A 16,671-nucleotide genomic window follows, 5' to 3' on the forward strand; every position below is an offset into this window, starting at 1 on the left:
TGTTGTGACAAAGGAGCTTCACATCGTTAAATCATGTGAACAAGTGTGTGTGTCTGTCACAAGTTTCCCCTCAGAGGAAATGGGATCTTCAACACTAAAAGGAAAAATGGGGGAGAAAAAAAAACTAAACAAAGACAGAGTTGAGTGATTTCACTGGACAGAAATGTCTGTTAACAATCATCTCTGTTGTTTAACATCCTCTGGATGTTTTTTCCTTTCTTGTGCAAAACATGCCGTGCAATCTGGTTCTTAGTCATTGCTGTCTGCTGTGTCGTATAGAATGAATCACAGGCCCTGAAGCTACTCAAGCACTTTATGTGATTATGAAGAAAGCGATTCAAAAAGCCAGCTTGTTGTTTTTCCAATGAAGGGGATGTCAATACAAACCTTGTAGAAAAACATCTTTTTTATCCTAATTGTCATAATATGCAATTTAAACTAACTTTACCGCTAAAAGCATGTGAGTAGAATTGCATGTTGTTGTCGACAAACAAACACGTTCGCTTACGTGCTGAATAATGGCACATGAACGTTGGGAGGTCAGCAAAAATCATTCAACCTGTACTGTATTATTCATCTCGGGCCAATAGGGACACGTAGGGGGAGGGGCTTAGCTCTTGTTGGTATGGAATTAATTATGAACACGGCACCTTCTGGATCAAATGGATGGGCCTCATCAACATTGCATCAGAGCAGGACTCCACTGGAAAGGTAAACACATTGAATTGTTCTTTGATTTATTTAATTTTTTTTTCAATGTTTTTGCATGTTATTGACAAAGTAAATAAATAAATCATATTTTACCAGCCCTAGTACTAAATACATAAATCTCGAGAAGTCTTTTCATTTATTTGTAATTCTACTTTTTTTTTTTTTTCTCGAAACTACACACAACTGTGAACCCAGTGTTCAATAATTAGATCGTGTAGCCTTTACTTAATGCCGTTTGACTAATTTGACTGTGTCCCTTCTATTATTCAATTCAGAAGAAAATAACAAACATATTATGACCAACAATGTATGTTTTCAGGACCTTCAAATTGTGATGACAGGCCAGCAAAAGCTTGCGTCACTGTGGCTCTTGTTGCTGCTCATCGTAGCGCTGTGCCCAGCTGCTCAGTCCACTTCCAGTAAGCGTGGCGGAAAAAGCAACAAGGCGCCCGCCTCAAAGGGTCACGGCCTCCCTAAGAACGGCCTGAAGTGGGCGGGGACAGCGGCGGCCGGCATGCTAGGCGGTACCGGCACCGGATATGGACTAGGCTTCCTCGGTAAGCCCAAGCAGGGTTCCAGAGGGCCCGTCGGCCACAAGAAGGAATCCAACGAGCGCTATAACGGCCAAGGTCAAATGTTTCGCAATCAGTCGAGGTGGAGGGCTTTTCTGAAAGCAGAGGCGCCTGCGCATATGAGTAACCGCTTCCTTATGTTGGGACACACACTCACCTTCCTCTCAGGGATTTGTATGAGTGCACTTTGACCTGGTGGAAATAGAATAAAAGTTTGCAAATGATATTCTCTGTTGATTCATGTTGTGTAATTTCGATCAAGGGCGGAGGGAGGAGTGCTTAAATTCAGACAGACTGTGTAGCTCGATTAATTTAAAATAACTTCAAGGATATTTCGTTGGTAAAATGTGTTTGACTGAAAAAGGCGAGTCACAAAACAGAGAAGTGAGTCAAGAGATAGGGATTTGAGATACTGAATTTATTTGATAACATACACTTTTACAGCAAATTGTTATACGTTAGTATCATTTGTTGGCTGGGGGGGTCCGATTAATGCAACTGAGTTTGATGACGTATTTATACAGTATTCCAATTTTAAAGGAGAAGTGCACTTTTTTTCCATATGGGAAACACAAACGTGTGGAAAATACCCAACATTCATTTAAATTTAATTTAAAATGATGACTGATTTGTGAAATTTAAAAACACATAAAACAACAAATGAAAATGATCTACTACACAAGTTACTGCACAATAAATCATTGCCGGGACCTGACAAACTAGTCAAATATTAAAAATGCACAACTGAGATGGAAAGATGTCTTTTTAAAAAAGTACATTTTCTTCTGTTACAACTTGACTCTCATAACATAATGCTTATCTCATATTATGGTAACCTTTTTTTTCCTTGAATATTTCAATTTACATCTTACAACTTTTTATCCTTGTAATTTCAGTGGTATTTTTTTTTTTTAGCATGCTCCAGTTACAATTTGACTGAAAACATTTGCATGATAATTCCCAGAAAGCAGGCGCTCTATTTACACAATACAGTGCACACCCTGTTTACACTCAGCAGGTGAAGCTTTGGTGCATTATTACTGGTTATAATGTATAAACTGCCATATAAGTGAAAAAAAAAAAAAAAAACTACATACCAGTTACTCTATTAACAACATTAAGTGCAAATAAAAAATGAGATCGTACTTGTCAAAGTGTTTTCATGAAGACACGCGGGTTAGTTTTATGCTGAATGTGTGTGTGTGTGTGTGTGTGTGTGTGTGTGTGTGTGTGTGTGTGTGTGTGTGTGTGTGTGTGTGTGTGTGTGTGTGTGTGTGTGTGTGTGTGTGTGTGTGTGTGTGTGTGTGTGTGTGTGTGTGTGTGTGTATACGTGGGGTACTGTTAATCAATTGTTAGGTGCCGTCTCGGTTACATGATGTTTTTATATACGATGCTGTTTATATAGCGACTCTGATCAAACCTTGGAAATGTTAATTTCCATTCAAGGAGTGTTAGTGAATTTCACCATTCTGCTCCTTGTTTGAAGTTAGCAAGGTTTGCAAAAATGTAAAGACAAACAGAGCTCACCTATGAAGGTGAAAGTACCTTTTAGAAAGTCTAATATGTATCCCTCTAACTTTTTATCAGTAGTTTACATAGTCGTTGACATAATATGAGCCAGAAGGTGCAAAATTCATTCTTGAGGATATAGAATACATTGGACCAGCATTATTGTGTAAACACGTGCAGCTTTAATGGCGGGACTAACTTTTTTTTACTGGAGTAGAAGCATGCTGGATAGCATCATGAAGAGTGATGGAAAAAACTGTACCACCCCGGAGTTTGGCACCCTTTGAACCTGAGAGTCAAACTTGCGTTTCTCCAGGAAGCGCTCGGAGTAGACCATGTAATTCTCCACGCAGCGCCGTGTCTTCATCTGTTCCACCAGAGATGGGTAGCCGATCTCCTCGATGCTCACTGTGTCGTCGTCTTCTTGGATATTTCCGGAGGAGTTGGTCTTCTGTTCCTTGAGAAGATCCGTTCTGTTCATACATTTGGCCATGAACGCGTCATAGGTCTCGGCTCTCGGCGGCGGTTTGTAGACGTAATCGCGGCCAAAGTCCTTCTGGTCGGTGGATTGCGACCCGTAACGGCGGTACATGTAGTTGTTGTAGTAGGCCTCTTCCTGTGGGTTATGGAACGAGAAGTGCGGTCGAGGGAAGCGCCCCAGTCCGTATCCTACCGCCATCCCGGCTACGGCGCCCACGCCCGCCGCCATGATAGCCTTCTTGGCGAAGCCCGTAGATTTGGGTTTGTAACCCATACCCTGCACGGAACGGGAGAAGGGGGACCCTCCCATTCCGTGACCGCCGTATCCGTAAGCGCCCCCGCCAATGTGGGGACTCAGGATCTTATTGTTTGGGTTTCCTTGTGGATAGCCGAATGATCCCCCACCCCCGGGATACTGGTTTCTGTTTGGATACCCCCCTGCAGCTGGGTAGCCTCCTGCCACTGGGTAGCCACCCCTGTTAGGATAGCCCCCTCCGGCCGGGTAGCTTCCCCCGGCCGGGTAGCCACCCCTGTTTGGGTAACCACCTGGATTCTGGTTAGGATATCCTCCGGCAGGGTATCCTGGGTTGCTACCACCTCTGCCTGGATACTGGTTGGGATAACCGCCTCCAGCTGGGTAATTGCCCCTTCCAGGGTTTTGGTTGGGGTAACCACCTCCTGCGGGGTACTGGTTGGGGTATCCACCGGCAGCTGGATTACGGCCTGCGGGGTTCTGGTTTGGATAGCCGCCAGCAGGGTTCTGATTGGGGTATCCACCGGCAGCTGGATTACGGCCTGCGGGGTTCTGGTTTGGATAGCCGCCAGCAGGGTTCTGGTTAGGGTATCCACCGGCAGCTGGATTACGGCCTGCCGGGTTCTGGTTAGGGTATCCGCCAGCGCCTGGATAACGACCTGCGGGGTTTTGATTTGGATAACTACCACCAGCTGGATAACTACCACCAGCTGGATAACCACCGGCATTGGGTCGACCGGGATTCTGGTTGGGGTAACTGCCGCCTCCCGGATAACTTGATGGGTTTCTATTTCCTGCTCCTGGGTAATTCCCACCAGATGGGTATGGATTGGTGTTCCGGTTAGAAGAGCCTCCTGGATTCGAGCTGGACGGTTTGGATTGCGAGCCCCGGTTAGTCGAAGAAGAGCTGGAAGATCTCCGGCCACTGCTGCTGCTGCTGCTGCTACCGCCCCCTCTTCTGGCCCATGTGGAATCGGTGTTTAGCAGACATATGATGAGAGAAGACAGCAAAGCCACCTCGACCCATCTCTTCATCATGGCCCTAAGAAGAAAAGGAGCAAAATCACTGATTTGAAATTAAATAAACACAAATACTAACAACAATGACAAGGCAACAAATGACATCATGATACTGGGCGGTAATTGATCATCCAGCAGAGACAGCGACTTTAACCTAATAGTATTTTAGCAATCGGCTTCCCCCCCCCCCTCCTCTCATCGTGTGCTTGACTAAAACAAATCATGATAAACCCAAAACAGAATTTACAAATGTTGGCGAATATATAATTTTCCTTTTCAAATAAATCGGCAACAGGCAACTTGGCCGACAGCAATCAACCATAAGAATAAAACAAATATGAATAACGGAATTGGCTTTGTCTAGACTATGGAGAATTATTATTGCGTTTACCTGAATAATGTCCCACTGAGGAATAACGGCTAAATACGGTTATTCGTCGTTAAATGGAGAGATTACGCGCTGTTGTCCTCCGTGTTCTTTCGCTCCGTTATGCGCTGTGACCGTGAGGGTTGGGTCCTGAGCTGCGGAGCACTCGTTTTTGTACACACCCTCAACCTGACATTTAAATAAAGCCAGATACAACCAGTTACCAGGAAAACAATTGTGCTTGCTTATACTCTTTTTGTGTGAAAATGCTCCAGAATAATTTTTGCGATTAATACAACGTGAACATTTTAGAAGGTCATTTTTATATACATGTTATTTTATTTCTTCCTGTGACGCCCAGTTCACAAAACAAGCGCATCTGTTACTCATGCGCAGTCGTGCGGTCCAAAGCTGGGCAGAACCGCTAGCCTCTCTCTCATTGGCTGATGTCACCATGGCTGTGACGTCATGACTGGAAACTGACAAGATTCCCGTATGTACTCGCGGTACATCGTGGAAAGATGTCGGAAAGGAGAGTAACAAGTGGAGGAACCGCGGACACGAAATCAGCCATAAAGCTCCAACGTCGCCGTGTTTATTGCTAGATTTTAAATTAAGTAAGTAGCTAAATTAGTTATTCCTAGAAGTGGAGTCGTCTGGTGTGCATGGGAGGCTAAAAACGTTTTAATCCGAAGAAGAGACTGAGCGGTGACTGGCAGAGAACGACCGCGTGAGAGAGCTTCAAACGGGCAGGGGTGCTGCTTCGGCTTGTCGTTGAAGTGGGGATGTTATCCGTACTGTCTTATGGCAGACTGGTAGCCAGGGCTGTCCTCGGTGGACTCTCGCAGACGGACGGGCGCGACTACAGCCTCGTTACCGCCAGCTATGGCTTCGGCAAGGACTTTCGAAAGGGGATTCTTAAGAAAGGGATGTGCTACGGGGACGATGCCTGCTTCATCGCGAGGAACAAGAGTGCCGACGTTTTGGGTAAGATCACTCTCCGTTTGTAGGAACCGGTCTTCATGCTCCGGTTGTACCCGCTTGACCTTCAGTGGTCCGTCGTCCACCCCTACACGTGGACTGACCTCACGATGAAAACACAACAGCCTCCACCCCCTCCGATCACACGGCCTGAACATTATCCCCAAACTTCAATTTTTCCAAATGTGTCACTTTCAATCGTATACATTCACTATGTGAAATTGACCATAATTTATTGTTATGACATGTTGTCGAGGTGCAGTTTTGACGCCGTAAACCAAATGACCTTTCACCTAGATACATTCGGACATAAAAGCGGTGCAAGATAATTCACCAAATCGAGTCGGAGGGTGTATATAAACTCATATGAAGACTCCCAATGTGTAAATTAACACAAATTCGAAACACTGTGATAGAAAACAACAAGGTCAGAATGGTCGAGCATGGAGGCGGCCATTTTGCTAACAGTGACGTTAGCCTCTGTTAGCTTGGCTGGAATTGGCTTTTGTCCCACAGTTGTTTTGAGTAAACCAAACAGTTTTTCATGCCTTTCCGGGAGAACCACCTAGTAGTTTCAGTAGTCATTCAAGGGGGGTTTCCTAAATGTTTCACTCAGAATACTGTGTGCAAATTTCCCTTTAAAGCTAACACGTTTGCTCTTTAATAAAATTCAGGGGGGGGGGGGCTGCATCAATTCTGCAACTGAATGTAATTTAACACTTTTGTGGACATGAGAGGGGATTATAAACTTCTAAGACCGTGATGTCACATCAAACAAAGAGCAAAATATTAAAAAATGTCAATGGTTTGCATCAGCCGATCTCCGGGAATTCAAATAATGTTTGTATTTCTGCCTTTGTGATCTAAGAGGTCTTAGTTACATGCTTTTCATTGTTCTATAATGTTCTTAAATAACTCATTATAGTAAATTTCTTGGCTTATCTCATTGTCCTGGACTCACGCTTTCTCCAGTTCACTCCATCCTATGAGGTTGATTTTTATTTTCACCTGACAGTAATCGTACCTTGTAATTAACACAAACCTTTTGACGGCCAAAACAATAATTTGTGTTATTCAATTGAGCTTGTGAACACCGGCACATTTTTTTTTTTCTCTCTCAAGATAGGTGTGCTAATTTCTCGCTTGTCTCATAGGTGTAGCGGATGGCGTGGGTGGCTGGCGGGACTACGGCGTCGACCCATCTCAGTTCTCTGCCACGTTGATGAGAACATGCGAGCGTCTAGTGAAGGAAGGTCGCTTCACTCCGAGCAGTCCAGTGGGCATCCTGACGTCTGGTTACTATGAGCTCTTACAGAACAAAGTCCCCCTTTTAGGTAAGTTACGGTCTGTTTCACACATTATGAGGATGTACATTTTGTGAAACCAAAGAGAAACTCAATCTAGCGCAGCCCTCACACTTGTTGAATAACCAGTTTCGAATTCATCGCGAGAGTAATGTGTGCTTGAGCTCTGCAGCCGAATGCGGCTCTGTTTTGACCCCCAAGGCTACAGTCGCTCAGCAGCATAAATAATAATAAACACCTCAAGGTACCGATAAAGATTTTGCCGTTTTTCTTTTTTAGGCAGCAGCACAGCCTGCATCGTGGTGCTGGACCGACGGAGTCACCGGCTCCACACGTGTAACCTCGGCGACTCGGGCTTCCTGGTGGTGCGCGAAGGCGAGGTGGTGCACCGCTCGGATGAGCAGCAGCACTACTTCAACACGCCCTTCCAGCTGTCCATCGCTCCCCCCGGGTCCGAAGGGGTGGTGCTCAGTGACAGGTGGGCGGCGAGACCCGTGTGAGGCACGGTGAAAAGAAGTGCGTCTTAGCTTTTGTTGTGCTCAGCATCTGCTGTCTTCCTTCACACTGAATACGAGGGAAGGAATTTCACTCTGTAGGTATCGATTACAGGAAGTGGGCAAGCGTTCTTGTTCCACATGACCACAAATTCTTCCCCACCGTTGTGCTTGAAATGTGCAACTTCAAAACAACGTTTTGTCTGTATGCTCCTATTATGGCGTGCTCTACAAAATGGCTACCCGACCATGTCGTTTTAGATTTTGGCAAATTTGTATTAGCTGAACTCAGAGTCATACGGCACTGACATTAACCCATCAATGGATTCCCATTAAAATTAATGGACGCAACTGTCCAGTCCAACCACAGAGTCGAGTTTCCCTCTCACAGATGAACCACACGTTCTGGAAATAAATATGCGGCTGTGACATCAGCAAGACTCCCTAGCCAGGACTGCTACCATGTCAACAGTTAGCGTTAACAAAACACCGTGTCCAAGCGACCTCCTCCTTAATAATAGATACGAAGAGCTTCGGTTTTGAACTCATTGGCCCTGTTTTCCCCTTTTCAGTCCAGAAGCTGCTGACAGCTCCTCGTTTGACGTGCAGCTCGGTGACATCATCCTCACCGCCACCGACGGCCTGTTTGACAACATGCCCGATTACATGATTCTGCGGGAGCTCAAAAAACTCAAGGTGTGACGTGGTTTTTAAATCGGCATGAAACATACAGCACAGATTAGATTCCCTCCTAAGTATCGTCTCGTCCTCTTCTTCAGACCAGCAACTACGAGAGCATTCTGCAGACGGCGCAGAGTATAGCAAAACAAGCTCACGACCTCGCCTATGACCCCAACTACATGTCGCCGTTTGCACAGTTTGCATGTGACAACGGTCTGAATGTAAGAGGTAAGCGTGTCCCTCACGTGCACCGAGAATTACGTCGGGTTATTGAGGCGCATCTCATCACATGACCACCACACCATCCACAAGCGCTTGAAATGTATTTGTCTGGTTTTCTCCCGCAGGAGGAAAGCCAGACGACATCACGGTGCTGCTTTCCATCGTGGCCGAATATACAGACTAGGAAGCGTGTGCGCTCGAATGTGCGTTTGGCGCCACGGGGGCTCGCGCTCACCCCTTTCCCGTCCGCCCGACTCTTCCTCCGACACGACGCCCATCGCTTCCATCCATGTCCGTTTCGTTTTCGTTTGTTCCTCCGGCGTTGTCAAAGGGAAATCGGGCAGCTCGGATTCGATCCACGTTGACCCGCGGTGCAGGAGAAGCCCGACGTGGCACATTAAGGCATCCAAAGACGAGTAAGCCGGGCTTTGGAGGTTCTCTGATCGAGAATCAAGAGGTTGAACTTGAATGTGTTTCTGTAGCTCCATTTGAGAGAGGTGGCTTTGCGAATGCGCAGGTTGAGCTTACCAGCTCGGCCCTCGGAGGGAACTCAACAGAACCTCCGTCGAGCCGACACGCATCGAGGTATGGGGCTTGTAAATAGTTCTGAGACTGTCTTTACTTTTGGATTTGTTTCTCTTCGACTTAGTGTGGCGAGTGATGCGTTCACACATACGCTGAGATAATGTGGTTGGGAAAAGGGAGTAAGTGCGTGCGTTTGAGTGAGTTCCAATGTGTCACGTTTGATAAGAGAAACGTTATAGCATCTGGTCATGCTCACGGTTGCTAACATAGGTCAAGGGTGTGAAGATAAAGAGATGTATATTTTTTTAAATATTGTTTGAAAGTCGCTGCCCAGATCAAATGCTGTATTTCCTCCTATAGTGGTTTACTCAACGAACTGCCAAGATCGTCAGATCTTGTGGGCGGGGCGTTACATTTTGAAAATATTAAAATGATGATACATTTTATCCACACATTTTTCTATCATATTGTTTCCCAATTGAGACGGGGAACAACAGACGAAAAATCTCTCTGCACACCTCGCATTTAAAAATCACATAGACGCAAACAGCCTCTGAGCTGAACTTGCATCTTTTGGTTAAACATTTAGATCCACTAACATCGATCAAATATTAGCATTTTATTTTGTATGTGCTGTCCTGCAAAACAGTATTGCAGAATGTTTTTGCAGTTTGATTCAGCAGAAAGAAAAAAAAAACGCTTTTCACATAAGTCATTAAAAATTAGAGTCATGCTTATTTTGGACAGTGGTGATTGTTCTTACACCGCCACCTAGTGGCACAATACTTTGTAAATGTTATTTAAGGTAAGGCGTTTATTCCTTCCAGTGTGTGACAAGGGTACTATTTGAGGAAATATGGTATGTTTGGTTTATGGAAAAAGTTGTAGCAACTATTAGCTGAGGTTTTTTTTTTTTTTTTACTTTCTGTTGCTGCTTTTCTTGTGTAATTTGAATATAAGAGTTGAATTACATGAACATTTTCACCGTGGTTGTGTGCGTGTGGATTTTAATCCCTTTCCGTAATGTCTTGACCGTTTCAACATGATGACATTTTTTTTCTTAATATATTCATCAGAACGCCTTGTGGTTGTAAACACGCAGCAATACTGTACACAAATTCTGCTCAAAATTTGGTGGGATTGATCAGATCATGATTTTTTTTTGCTGGAGGATTTTGTCGTTCTTACATGCGATTTGGTTGTCTGTAGAGCTTGTGCAGGACAGGTTTTTGAAACCAAAGAACGAAAGCCATATAGAGTAGAATGCATATATAATATTAGGGACCTTGCTCTGTACTGTATGTCTAGCTGTAAGTGGAGACCAATAATGTCACTGTTTTATGTATGTTTATATTCTAGTAGGAGATGTACCCGTCAAGTGTGAGGGGGGGGGGGGGGGGGTAGATTATTTGTCAGTGCTTTTCTCTTTGCATGTTTTCAGTCAATCCGTTTTGCTCCTGTGTCTTTAAAATGTATGTCCTGGGAAAAAAAATGTAACTTGTATGCAGGCAAAGGCTGTGAAATTTTAGCGTGCGAATGAAAAGGGGAGAGCACAATTTAAGCCTTACTTAACACATGATCCGTCATCAAGAGGCCTTCCCTGTCTTTGCAAGCTTGTCTCGTCCATGTTGTTGTTTGTTGTTCAATGCGGTCTGCATTCGTCCAGTTTGGGAGGGGGGGGGGGGGGGTGATGTTTGTTCTCCCCATCAACGCAAAGGTGCTTCTGCCATCTCTACGACTGGTATGATTGTCCATTTTCCAACAAGCGATATTTGTATGGGTGAATGAACTGTACATCTGTTTGTCACGGTGTAACAATGCAAATCTAATTTATGTAAATATGTTTTGAAAAAAAAAGTACAATATTTAAATAAACAAGTTATAGTATTTTTATTTATTATTATTATAATTAAAGGTATTTATATTTAACAGAAAATGACTTGATTCATTATTAATAGCTCAATTTTAATCTGCAAAATTCTAATTTGTAAAACTTTTTTAAATGTAAAAAAATAATATTTCCCAAAATTCAGTGCTGCGTAATTCATTGTCTTTGTGGACATTCAGTTGACACAAATCTTCTTGAGGTTAACATTAGGCTGCATTGGTCATGTAATCTGGTTACCCAAGCAATTACATAATCACTATTTGTTAATTGGGTATTTTGCAATTATGTTATATGTCTTAGTTTTTGCTTTATACATGTGTTTGGTTAAATTATTTGTGAAATTAATTATTAATGAATTTATATTTTTTAGTTTCGTATCCTTAATACAAATGACTCAGTCACCCTTTTAAAAAATAAAATGTATCGATAGATTTAACAGTACTGTGACTAATTATTGTAAAACACGTACTGGCCACACGAGGGCAGTCTTGCTTGTCACAGCAAAATGAGGACCTTATAGAAGACATTTAGGACCCGTTTTATTGCGTGAGTTTGTTTGATAAAAATTCAACAACTTCCCTAATTCTTTTCTAAACAACAATACTAGTTTACCGCTTCCGATCGCGTTTGTAAAGCTGCAGTGCGGCATTGAACCTAATGGGGGCAGTAGATAGTTGTTTTGTTGTTCCTACTAAACGTGCTAGTCTACATTCCTGCTGACAGTAGCAGAGATTTTGCAACTGTACCATTCAGCAGACAGGTGTGTGTGTGATGCTAGCAGGTTAGCTTGGAGTCCCCACACACCTTATAAGCTCCATTAATATTTTCGAGGAGAAATAATGACGCTAAATCCACAATGTGACTTTTAAATATGGGGGCTTAACAGCAAAAAGCTTCCCCACTAGCATCCGTAGCGAGTTAGCATACCTCAGGACAGGAGTTAGGCTGCATGGAGGTTTATGAGAGTTAAAAATAAGACCAGTATTATTTTCTGCAGGAGATAAATGTTGACTAAATGGCAAAAACTGAGATGGACGATGGAGAACTTGACTTTCAGGGTAGCGCCGAGCAGCTGACAAGCAACGGGAGCACTCGGTCATTTGGCTCGGATGCGGTTACACTGGACTCGGATGCCACTGACACGTCTGGGGAGAAAGAGGTGGACAAGTACGGCTTTACTGGTGGAGCCCAACAGTACCCGGGACTCCAGTAAGTCTGCCGATCCGATCGTAGAAATATCAATGGCATTAATGGTCAAAATAACTTGATCTAAATACGATCGTAGAAATATGAATGGAATTAATGGTCAAATGAACTTGACCCAAATACGGTTATAGTCTGAAATGCATGCTGAATATTCAATTTGTGTTGTTTGTTGGACAAATAGTCGTTATTCTGTTGTATGAATGGCAACAGGTGTGTACACAGGTAATTATACTGCATGCACATTATTAGGTACACTTAATCCATTGAGATTTTTATGTAAGAGCTGCTTTCACAGAGACAGTTATGCAATTTTTAATAACTAGATGGTAAAGTGAGGATTTGTAGCAGTACTGTAGTGAAGTTAAATATTGTAGGGGAAAAGTTCAGGAAACTTGATTGCTGATGATGACCATTGCTCTGCTGGATTCATTTCCTGTATGAAAGAATAAGGAAGAGATCAGGCATTTCTAACTTCACAGCCTTCCTCATTTAGATGTGACAGAATACTGTGAATAAAGTGAGGAGAGTTTTTTATTGTCATTTTAATTATTTTGGTTTGATTTTTCTCTTCACAGTGTAGAAGAAATCCCCACAGAGGTGCTGAGACAGCGGGAGGCCAAATGGCTGGAGATGCTCAATAGCTGGGACAAGTGGATGGCTAAAAAGCACAAGAAGGTCAACAGTGCAATCAAGAGTTTAATATGTCCCGGAATTATTTGATCTCAATTTTAGATATACATGTCGACTATTGATATCAGGGATGGGTCAAACTAAAAATGTCCACACAAAATTGTCATTATTTAACACAGTAAAAATGACTCATTAAATTCGACAGGTGAAAGAACGCTGTCAGAAGGGCATCCCGCCATCGTTGCGTGGTCGTGCATGGCTCTACCTCACGGGAGGCAAAGTGAAGGAGGAACAAAACCAGGGCAAGTTCCAGGTCAGCTAAACATTTCTCGTTTTGTACAAATAAAATGTGTCGCCTTATACACATTTGTAAAACTTGTGCCTTCAGGAACTGGACAACCAACCCGGAGATCCCAAATGGGTGGATATCATCGAGAGAGACCTCCACCGACAATTTCCCTTCCATGAGATGTTTTCAGCTAGAGGAGGACACGGGTAAGCATAAATGAAAACTGTTACTGTCATATAATTGACCCTTGTACAGTATTGTAATAAATTGTCAATATTATACTTCCTATTTCACATTTATCCATGGTCAATTTATTCAGGCAGCAAGACTTATTCCGTGTGCTCAAGGCGTACACGCTACACCGTCCCGAGGAGGGCTACTGTCAAGCTCAAGCTCCCATCGCCGCTGTGCTCCTCATGCATATGCCTGCCGAGGTAAAAACCTCTTTCATTTCAAGCACTTGTGTGGTCCAGCATTATGAGAAAGTCTTATTGTTGTGTCCTAGGATGCCTTCTGGGTCCTTGTGCAGATTTGTGAGAAGTATCTTCCTGGATATTATAGTGCAGGACTGGTAAGAATGCACACTCAGCAGTATTTTAACAACAACTGTTTCAATAGCATGATGTGGTCTCCTGCAGGAAGCCATCCAGCTGGACGGAGAGATCTTGTACGCTCTGCTGCGTCGAGTGTCTCCCGTGGCGCACCGTCACCTCAAGCAGCACAAGCTGGAGCCCATCTTGTACATGACCGAGTGGTTCATGTGCGCTTTCTCTCGTACGCTGCCTTGGGCTTCCGTGCTTCGCGTGTGGGACATGTTCCTCTGCGAAGGTAAGATATGAGTCTTTTTTCCCCACAGCCACGTGTTTGTGCATATTGAGTCGTCTCTCTGCTTCTCAGGAGTGAAGATTATTTTCCGGGTGGGTCTGGTCCTACTCCGATGCATGCTGGGGTCTCAAGAGAAGGTGAAAGCCTGCCCGGGTCTCTACGAAACGATGGAGCTCCTCCGGGCCATACCGCCACAATACATGCAGGAGAGATTCCTGGTGCAAGAGGTAAAAAAAAAAAAAAGATTCTTATAAGAAAATATCCTAAGAATGACATGTACTTGACATGCAATTTTATTTTCCTTGCCAAAATCTGCCCTTTTGAGGGACTTTGCTCCAACTCGAAAAATTCCACATGTAATTCATCACAATTCCCCTGATCATGGTCGTTTTTTTCTTTTGTCCCCAAACACGGTAATTCAGACTATTGACCTGTCTGTATCGGAGAAAGACATCGAGAAAGAGCACCTGGCGCAGCTACGGCGCTGGCAAGAGACCCACGGCGACCTCAGCTACAGATCCCCTCCCAGGATGCACGGCGCCAAGGCCGTCATGTCCGCCGAGCCGCCGGCCCGGCAGGATCTGAGACAGCGGCCCACCATCATTGTGGAATCCTCCTCGGAGATGGACGGCGCCAGGGACACTCGTAAGGCCAAAAAGGAGAAGCGGAAGAAGAACATTCTGCCCCCGCCGCCGCCGGCTGAGACGAAAAACACGTCGCCCACTCTCGCTGTCCCGTCGCCGCTCCTGCAACCGTTGAGCTCGCACGCGTCCAAAGAAAGCGTGAGCAGCGCCGAGCACGACACGTATTTGTAGCACGGTGAGCACGCCGAGCATTCCTTGACGCTGATTTTATTGAAATGGGTTTTCTTTCTTTTTTTTTTTTTTTAAACACTCGTGATTCTTAAAATGTGTAGAATTTCAAAGCACGACCATATTTTGAGAATACATTTCGGTCCTTTGGGAAAGTTACCGAAGTCTTTAAGCTAGACATCAAGGATATCCAATCTGAATGCTGAAACGGGTTTCCAGTCACCTCTTTTAAACATGTAATCCCTTGAATGAACTACAGGTGGCGATGACGAATAGTTTGCACTTTTTGTTTTGTTTTTGATTTTCCCCCTGAGGTTTTAGCAGGCAATAAGAGGATGGAGAGCACCTCTGAGGTGTGCGTGACTTAACATGCTGACTTGAAACTGCTACTGCTGTTATTTACTGCAAAGAAACAATCTGTTGCATCATAGCGGGAAAAGATAGACTTACTTGCCACAATATTAGGTCTATCTTCTGATAAAATGAACTTATATATATATTGACTATACATAGGTAATATTGCAGATTTTTTTTTCCATAAAAACGTTTTCATATTAGAAATTAGTTGTCTTGATGTAGCTAATGTTGTGTCCAGTAGGTGCCCATGCATCACTACACAACATTGCCATCAAATCTTTTTGATTACTACTTTGCCAACCTCAGTTTTAGTCTCTGAACAGCTGTTATACATTTATGAGTGCAAAACACCTTCACACTACTTTGACTCCACCTCTTTAAATGAAGGGATGTTGTTGTGTTACGAAGCCAAAGATTTTTAAGTTGGGTGTGTAGTATCTGTCAAACTAGGAGTGCTTATATCATGTTGGGAATGAAATGCGTGAAAGCAAAATCAGGCATGCTGGCCATAAAGATTTTGAAGGACTATTACTAGAAAAAAAAGAAAACAAAAACACTAGCAATGGGAGATTGTTGTTTGCTGGTGGTGTCAAACACTTTACGTCCCACTTTTTTGAGTCTGATATTTAAAACGTGTATTTTTATATAATCCTAATGCAATGAATGTACAGCTGTTTTTATTTACAATGAGGTCAAATTGTTTCTTTTGCACTTACGGGGGCAGCAATTAAAAGTAAGACATTAATTTATACGATGATTGCTAGGGTATAGGATACTTGTTTGAAAATTGTCATGTATTTTGATCTGAAATAAATTTTATAAAAGGGAGGAACTGTGGTGTGTATTCGAACAGTTCTAATATGTTTTCTTTGTGTTCACAACAAAATTGTTGACTATTTTAGAATTCATTATTCTGAACTTTCAGGCACAAAATGGAAAGCATTCTATTATCTATAGATGGCGCCACTGAGCTGCTACTTCAAACACTTGGGAGATTCCAAGACAACTCACTAATGAATAGTTTAGCCACAAATTTGTGTAATCCAATAATAGAGCTGCAGCTTTGTAAAACAGTGTCAAATCCATTCTATGCGAGATTTTTCTTGCCTGATTTGATTATGGACACCGGCCTCCATCTCTACACAATGCCGCCATTTTATCCTAAATTAAGACAATGAGACAAAATGGCACTCACACAAGGAGCCCAGGCTAAAATTCAATGGTACAGTACACCCTGTGTTGGTTAACATTCACACGCTGCCCTCGTGGCAAGGCACGTCCTCGGACACCTGTTGCTCCGGCTCTTTCAGTCCGTTTAGGAATTAGCATCTGAAATGGGGGAGGATTCCCACAGTGCCGTTCATTGCGCCACACTTTTACGCTGTTTAGCTTCACGTTTTGTCTGAATGATGAAGATCAGTTGCCTCAAATCAAATCGATCACGTACATATATGTGGTGAGAAATATTTTGACACATGCAGCAGTTCGTACAGTTGATGGTGTAAAAATGATTTTCTGGCCCGTTCAAGAAGCTCCTGAAATTCC

General features: G+C 43.4%; 4 protein-coding genes across 5 annotated transcripts; 3 read left to right on the forward strand and 1 right to left on the reverse strand.

Annotated features, from left to right (window-relative positions):
• Positions 1 to 593: 593 nt before the first annotated feature.
• On the forward strand, positions 594 to 1,493 carry LOC147047999 (uncharacterized). The gene is made up of 2 exons (XM_085926793.1): positions 594 to 711; positions 1,031 to 1,493. Exons 1-2 carry the CDS (start codon positions 667 to 669, stop codon positions 1,472 to 1,474), a joined length of 489 nt encoding a protein of 162 aa, XP_085782919.1. The 5' UTR covers positions 594 to 666; the 3' UTR covers positions 1,475 to 1,493.
• A 987-nt stretch (positions 1,494 to 2,480) lies between these two features.
• LOC147048000 (uncharacterized) lies at positions 2,481 to 5,084 on the reverse strand. The gene is made up of 2 exons (XM_085926791.1): positions 4,937 to 5,084; positions 2,481 to 4,567 (listed from the first exon to the last, which is right to left on the reverse strand). The coding sequence occupies exon 2, from the start codon at positions 4,561 to 4,563 to the stop codon at positions 2,998 to 3,000; it is 1,566 nt and encodes a 521-aa protein (XP_085782917.1). The 5' UTR covers positions 4,564 to 4,567; positions 4,937 to 5,084; the 3' UTR covers positions 2,481 to 2,997.
• A 283-nt stretch (positions 5,085 to 5,367) lies between these two features.
• Positions 5,368 to 11,006, forward strand: LOC147048001 (protein phosphatase PTC7 homolog). Its single transcript, XM_085925375.1, has 6 exons — positions 5,368 to 5,899; positions 7,048 to 7,227; positions 7,477 to 7,675; positions 8,264 to 8,387; positions 8,471 to 8,600; positions 8,720 to 11,006. Exons 1-6 carry the CDS (start codon positions 5,698 to 5,700, stop codon positions 8,776 to 8,778), a joined length of 894 nt encoding a protein of 297 aa, XP_085781501.1. The 5' UTR covers positions 5,368 to 5,697; the 3' UTR covers positions 8,779 to 11,006.
• A 529-nt stretch (positions 11,007 to 11,535) lies between these two features.
• On the forward strand, positions 11,536 to 15,260 carry LOC147048002 (TBC1 domain family member 10A-like). Of its 2 annotated transcripts, XM_085925371.1 has the most exons (10): positions 11,536 to 11,553; positions 12,065 to 12,216; positions 12,789 to 12,888; positions 13,049 to 13,156; positions 13,232 to 13,338; positions 13,452 to 13,566; positions 13,638 to 13,703; positions 13,771 to 13,960; positions 14,030 to 14,184; positions 14,380 to 15,260. In XM_085925371.1, the coding sequence occupies exons 3-10, from the start codon at positions 12,844 to 12,846 to the stop codon at positions 14,770 to 14,772; spliced, it is 1,179 nt and encodes a 392-aa protein (XP_085781497.1). In that variant the 5' UTR covers positions 11,536 to 11,553; positions 12,065 to 12,216; positions 12,789 to 12,843; the 3' UTR covers positions 14,773 to 15,260. The 2 variants fall into 2 exon arrangements, with proteins under 2 accessions (XP_085781497.1, XP_085781496.1); XM_085925370.1 differs by lacking the exon at positions 11,536 to 11,553 and having other exon boundaries at positions 11,598 to 12,216.
• The last annotated feature ends 1,411 nt before the right edge of the window (positions 15,261 to 16,671 follow it).

This window comes from Syngnathus leptorhynchus, chromosome 12 (assembly GCF_054491065.1).
Source record: "Syngnathus leptorhynchus isolate UIUO chromosome 12, UIUO_Slep, whole genome shotgun sequence".
NCBI classification, from domain to species: Eukaryota; Metazoa; Chordata; class Actinopteri; order Syngnathiformes; family Syngnathidae; genus Syngnathus; species Syngnathus leptorhynchus.

Bases quoted from the DNA above. Each gene is read 5' to 3' on its own strand.
- LOC147047999 (XM_085926793.1), top strand. From the start codon at position 667: ATGGGCCTCATCAACATTGCATCAGAGCAGGACTCCACTGGAAAG. The intron at 712-1,030 runs GTAAACACATTG...GTATGTTTTCAG, and splicing joins AGCAGGACTCCACTGGAAAG to GACCTTCAAATTGTGATGAC.
- LOC147048002 (XM_085925370.1), top strand. From the start codon at position 12,023: ATGGCAAAAACTGAGATGGACGATGGAGAACTTGACTTTCAGGGTAGC. The intron at 13,339-13,451 runs GTAAGCATAAAT...CAATTTATTCAG, and splicing joins TCAGCTAGAGGAGGACACGG to GCAGCAAGACTTATTCCGTG. The intron at 13,567-13,637 runs GTAAAAACCTCT...GTTGTGTCCTAG, and splicing joins TCATGCATATGCCTGCCGAG to GATGCCTTCTGGGTCCTTGT.
- LOC147048001 (XM_085925375.1), top strand. From the start codon at position 5,698: ATGTTATCCGTACTGTCTTATGGCAGACTGGTAGCCAGGGCTGTCCTC. The intron at 5,900-7,047 runs GTAAGATCACTC...CTTGTCTCATAG, and splicing joins CAAGAGTGCCGACGTTTTGG to GTGTAGCGGATGGCGTGGGT. The intron at 8,601-8,719 runs GTAAGCGTGTCC...TTTCTCCCGCAG, and splicing joins CAACGGTCTGAATGTAAGAG to GAGGAAAGCCAGACGACATC.
- LOC147048000 (XM_085926791.1), bottom strand. From the start codon at position 4,563: ATGATGAAGAGATGGGTCGAGGTGGCTTTGCTGTCTTCTCTCATCATA.